The sequence below is a fragment of the Tubulanus polymorphus genome, chromosome 9 (assembly GCF_964204645.1).
Source record: "Tubulanus polymorphus chromosome 9, tnTubPoly1.2, whole genome shotgun sequence".
In the NCBI taxonomy this organism is placed as follows: Eukaryota; Metazoa; Nemertea; class Palaeonemertea; order Tubulaniformes; family Tubulanidae; genus Tubulanus; species Tubulanus polymorphus.
In genome coordinates, this window is record NC_134033.1 from 10,726,041 (window position 1) to 10,731,794 (window position 5,754).

General features: G+C 40.5%; 2 protein-coding genes across 2 annotated transcripts; both read left to right on the forward strand.

The window, feature by feature from the left end:
- The first annotated feature begins 354 nt into the window (after nt 1-354).
- LOC141911430 (uncharacterized) lies at nt 355-3,410 on the forward strand. The gene is made up of 3 exons (XM_074802450.1): nt 355-510; nt 1,235-1,506; nt 1,990-3,410. Exons 1-3 carry the CDS (start codon nt 465-467, stop codon nt 2,341-2,343), a joined length of 672 nt encoding a protein of 223 aa, XP_074658551.1. The 5' UTR covers nt 355-464; the 3' UTR covers nt 2,344-3,410.
- A 246-nt stretch (nt 3,411-3,656) lies between these two features.
- On the forward strand, nt 3,657-4,757 carry LOC141910543 (adenosine receptor A2b-like). Its single transcript, XM_074801235.1, has one exon. The coding sequence runs from the start codon at nt 3,657-3,659 to the stop codon at nt 4,755-4,757; it is 1,101 nt and encodes a 366-aa protein (XP_074657336.1).
- The last annotated feature ends 997 nt before the right edge of the window (nt 4,758-5,754 follow it).

Genomic DNA, 5,754 nt, shown 5'->3' on the forward strand with positions numbered 1-5,754 from the left:
GGTTTAACGACTCTTTTTTTTAAGAATATTGTCACTATTTGGAAACCTGCCAATGTCTCTTCATTATGATTGCGTTTAACTGTTGAAATCCTCGCTGTTATTTTGCACTATTACACAATAACGTCTTTCGGCGAACACTTCTCTTTCAATCGTAGATCGACTGAGAATCTATTTCGGTTCTAGTTCCAGAACCTGTTTTTTGTTATTTTGTTCTTCAATTATCACAACATTCAAAGAGTATTTGTTCACTCGACACGAATAAAACGTCATTCGACGAACAATTTTCTTTGAATCTTTCAGGGATCGACTGAGAATGTATTTTTATCTATCGTAGTCAATACCGTCGTCAACTTGTTTACTGCGGTTTTGTTGTTGAAACTAAGAGTTACATATTTGCTGAAATAATAATACGTGAATTTGCTACCATTTCGGTGTCAACAGTTCTGCAAATAAGACGCGTTACGATGAAGATCTACCAAGCTGTCTGTCTGCTGGCTGTTTGTCTGTCATGTGAGTATCATATATTGTCAAAAATACATATTTTGATATTATTCATCATATGAATGGGATCCGGTTGCTTGGAGTTGCAGGTAGGTGCAAGCTCCCTGGTCAAAGTAAACCACAACTGACATATTATCATAGTGACTTATAAGTGCGTTTGAAAATGCTTGAGTGACGTAGGGCTATCGATCTAAGGTTTAACAAAATTCAACACACTTCTTTTAAACATACCTTTGAGAGATACGCACCGAAAAATCCGTTCGTTTTACCCCGTCAAAATTCAAGTAAAATTCTATGAACTATGAACAGGTTCCAGCCTTAAAACTACTATGCCGACCTAAGATGTTCAGTGAAATGGTGGTACGCAGTGGGAGACCCCTTTTGCGCTTAATCTCAAACTCAAGCGGGTACAGATCCGTCGTCAGGAAAGATATTCAAAAGATCTTAACGCAGGCTTAAACTGCAAATAACCCTCTTTAACCTCTGTGAAAAAAAGGAAATATAGCTTCAAGACATACTTAGATATTTCAAAATTTATAAATATTGCGATTTCTTTTACGCACGGTTAAGATATGCGGTCCTTGGTTTCACATCGTCACTGTTCTCAATTGTTTCCGGCCCCTTAACCTTTTAATCAACTTGAATTCGTAAATTTAATCGATCTCTGTGCTGCACCGGAACGACCATGTATTTCTAATGTATTTCTATTTTATGATATGTTTATTTTTCGCAGTTGCGGCAGCAAAGGACTGCTTCAAGTGTATCAGCGTTGAGTCCAGTACTAGCACCGGCTTGACTAAAAATACCGTCGTCACAATAACAACTTTGAGAAACCTACTGGATAAAGCGACGTCACTAACAAGCGCGGAGAGGAGCGCTTTGGAAACTATGTTGAACTATTTTCTGACCACATATGCCAGCTACGCCTGCGATCCGGCTGAGAGGTTGAAGAAGGACAAAGGAAAACCTGCTAAAACTTGTAAAGCGTCTGGGAGCTGGTGCAGGGTAAGTACCGATGATGTGAGGTTTTTGAGCGCGACTCAGGGCGGACATCCCTGCCAATCAGACGCTTCACATGAAGTATTAGCGCCGCTTATGAATAAACCAGCGACACTGTTCATCAAATTTTAAATAATGATCTATATCACTGTGGGATTCGACCCTAATAGAAACTACAGCGACGCCCAATTACCGTGATGTGTCCTCCATAGCAGGATACCCGCCTTCGGATTGATGTTGAGACATCAACATATCAGCGTCACTCCCAAAACGGCCAATGGTTTACTAATTTCCTACTGAATTCAATGCATCCTTGTGATCATTCACATTTTAAACTATGCTAAAAACTTTCCCGGGGTTATTTAGGACCAAAGAATTGTCACATCAACACAAAACACCCCGCCCAATGACCGCGATTCGTCCTCCAAAAACGCTCCAACCAATTCATATAGTAATCTAGATCTAAATGTGTATTATTTTATTTTTCAGATGTCATCAATGGACATCCAGTTGCCGAACAGCAAGTCAGTGCACATCAACGTTCACGGATGTTGGTCGCAGATTTCCGGTTTAACCGGCTACACGGCGCTGACTTGCGATGCTATGAAGAAAAACTCGAAGGGCAAAGACAAAAAGAAATGCAAAAAAGACAAAACGGACGGTTACTGCCACGCCGGCTCCAAGTACTTCTACACGCAGAATAAATACAACAGTTTGGTGCAAATTCAACAGATGTGCTGTCACGCTAATCTGTGCAACTACGCGCGCGGATCCGCGGCGATTCCTGCTATCAGTAGCAGTTTAATCTTCGTTACGTCACTTTTTTCTTTATTCAAATTTTAGAGAATCGTTGAAAATCTTTAGTACCCGTTTCGACAGTTCTCCATAGTTAGAATTAGACCCTCGAGTTGAAACATCGAAAATAAATCCCGATCAGTCGCTTGCCGCTGGTTCGGGTTGGATGAAAGATTGTCTGAACGAACCGTAACCAAAATATCTAATTATATTTTTACATATTTCTATTTGTACGGTGAATTCTGTTATACCGACCAGCATCCATCCACCATGAACTCCGACTATATCACTCTGTTATTTCGATTTCCGATTTCAAATTCAAACCCTCTGTATCGCCTCCGGCAGGTGTGACTGGTCGAAGGGTATATACGCGACACACCAAATAAGCATCAAATCTAACGACCAAATGTCTAGGAGAAAGACAGTCAGGATCACAACATGAACTACATTTACTGTAGTTCCTTTAACAGAGAACTGTGGAACAGGGTCCTTGCACATTAATGGCTTAGGTCTAAGACCGAACTATGACCACCTTTGCTTTATAGCCAATCTATCAGCTTAAGACCAGCCTAAATTCATGTTGGTTCTATATAACCAATCTTACAACTTAAGACCAGTCTAAGCTCATTTTGGTTCTATAACCAATACCATTTTAGACCAGTCTAAGAACATTTTGGATCTTAGTCAATCTAACAACTTAGAACCAGTCTAGGCTCAATTTGGTTCTACAACCAATCTAACAATTTAGAACAAGCTATCTAAGTTCATTTTGGTTCTATAACCAACCTAACCACTTATGACCAATCTAAGCTCATTGGTTCTACAGCCAATCTATCAACCAGTCATAAGATTTAAGACCGCTTCTTTTCTACTTAAGTGACGACTGTAGAACTTCGTCCTGATGTTGTTAATATTTTACTTTAGCCTCCAATACACGATATATACGCATTAACACCTAACATCTGGTTCCATTCACAAATAGATGATAATTAATTTTATTGATTGCTGCGTGCCTTTTTACCTGACCATTTGCTCAAACGCTATTTTGTATCCTTTCTACGTTTTATTCTTCAAAGCAATAAATTCATTTCTGCAACGCGCATACATTACATAGACTATATTTACTTTTTTCTAAAGATGTCTTGATCGCGACACCCGTGCGCCGAGGCACGTGTCGCGACCTCAGATTTTTAAAGATATTCCATTAGTATTTCAATCAGACTTCAGCGAAGCGGCTGAATTCGTTAAATGGATTCAATTTACGGCAAGTCACACGAATGAGTCGAGTAGAAAGGGAGGAGAGAAAGAGCGGATATACCATCCATATTTCCCGAAAATAACACATTCAAGATAGTCAGATGATGTCGGCCGAAGGAGAGACAAGTAATACAACTATATCGGAATACGGATTATCCGCTACTACCGGTTATAACCGGTTTAATCCACATCCCAGGTGTAAATTCATTCACTACTCCGACTATAAACCGTTCTACTTGAACACGTTTTACCAGGCGAGTAATTACGTCACTTCCGCTGCAGCGATCGTCGGAGTCGTCTGCAACACTTTAGCCTACGTCGCGTTGTCGTCGTCGAATCACCGCGCGAATACTAGTATTCTGTATCTGAAATACCTCGCCGTATTCGACGTGTTCTCCTGCGCGTCGTATTTGGTTTTCAATTTCCAGAAGGAATTGTACAACCACACTCTGTTACTGGACATGTCTTCGAAGATAAACCACGCGATGAAGCGCGCGTCCGTACACACGCAAAATTCCATGTTATTTTTTACGAAATTGAACGATTTGATCGTCGTCATAATCGCTATAGATAGATATATCGTCGTGTGCTGGCCGTTACGGGCAAAATCAATCGTCACGAACAAACGCGCTCGCGTCAAAATTACGGTTTTGTTTCTGGTGACTTTCGCGTGCGGCTGGACGAACTGGGTCCGGTACACGACTCGTAGGTCGACAAACCCGTGCACCGGTCACGAACGCTGGACGCAGAAACTAACGCCCCTCGCCAAGAACCTCTACGTGAAATATTACGATTTGTTCGTAACCCGTACGATCATGACGATCGTGCCTACTGTTTTGTTGTCGTGTTCGACGACCAGGCTGATATTCACGTTGAAAAAAGCCCGAAAACAACGACAGAATTTGTCGGGGACGAGTTTTAAAAAGGGAACCAGCGACGAAAGGAGTTTAACGCTAACTCTGATTCTAATATCGTGCGTATTTCTGTTGAAACAGGTTTTTTCACTGCAGGCTTCTGTCAGTAATCTAGTAGTTCTGTATACAGGTACCCCGGGACGAACTAAGGCCACCCCTTATCTGAACGGATTCAGAAATTTGTCGAGGATGATTTTAGCTACGTTTAATTTCGTTATTTACTGCGCGTCGAGGCGCCGCTTTCGGCACAAAGTGGAACTAATTCTATGCGCGGCTTGTAAAAAGATGTAAGCTCTTCGTGTCAATGAATACGCCTCGTGTGCACATAGTCTGATGACTGAGACCAGATTCATCGTTGTCTAAACTCAATATGATTCTATAGCCAACCCAATAACTTGAGACCAGTCTATGCCCATTTTGGTTCTATAACCAATGTAACAACTTAAGACCAGTCTAAGCTCATTTTGGTTCTACAGCCAATCATACACCAAGTTAAGACCAGTTCAAGCTCATTTTTGGTTCTAAACCAATCTAACACGACATTGAGACCGGTCTAAGCTCAATTTGGTTCTATAACCAATCTATACAATGTAAGACCAGTCTTAGCCCAATTTGGTTCTAACTAAAGACGCCGGTTGTGAAAAAAAAATAATTTTGAAAAAAAAACGAGAACAAATATAAATTTGGGTCGAATATAGAATTCAATGGAATCAGAAGCTGTAAAATGTTTTACACGTAGGCACTATTGGTATCGGATCAGAAATCTGATTAGACTCGTCGAAAAATTCAGGGGCCAGATCCAGCCGCAGACGACAGCACGAGTATGTAAATATGACATTTTTAACTGAAAAAGGCACAGTAATCCACGAGAAGAGCAAGCTGCAAACGAGGCCAAGTGTACGGGTTTGAAAGGTTTTAAGATTTCAGTGTATTCTAATGAACGTGAGTGACATAAGAGGGAATATGAGGTAATTTACGCGTTGAAAACGACCAAAAATTATATAAATGGAAAAATTGTCTTCAACCTTGTAATGTATAGTTACTTCAAAATCTCGATGTATTGAATTAAGGCAGCCAACAAAAGTGACCCCGACCAAATTTTGAATTTTGAATTTTGAAATTTTCAATTATGTACTTCGATTTAAATAAAAAATTCTGTAGACTCGAATGCCAATCACACGACTTGTCCATTTTTCGATTACCGATATCAAAATCTATCAAAATCAAGCCCCCTGTTTCGTTCCCGGCCCACCTGGTGCGGTGGGTTTATACCAAATCAAAAAAAATC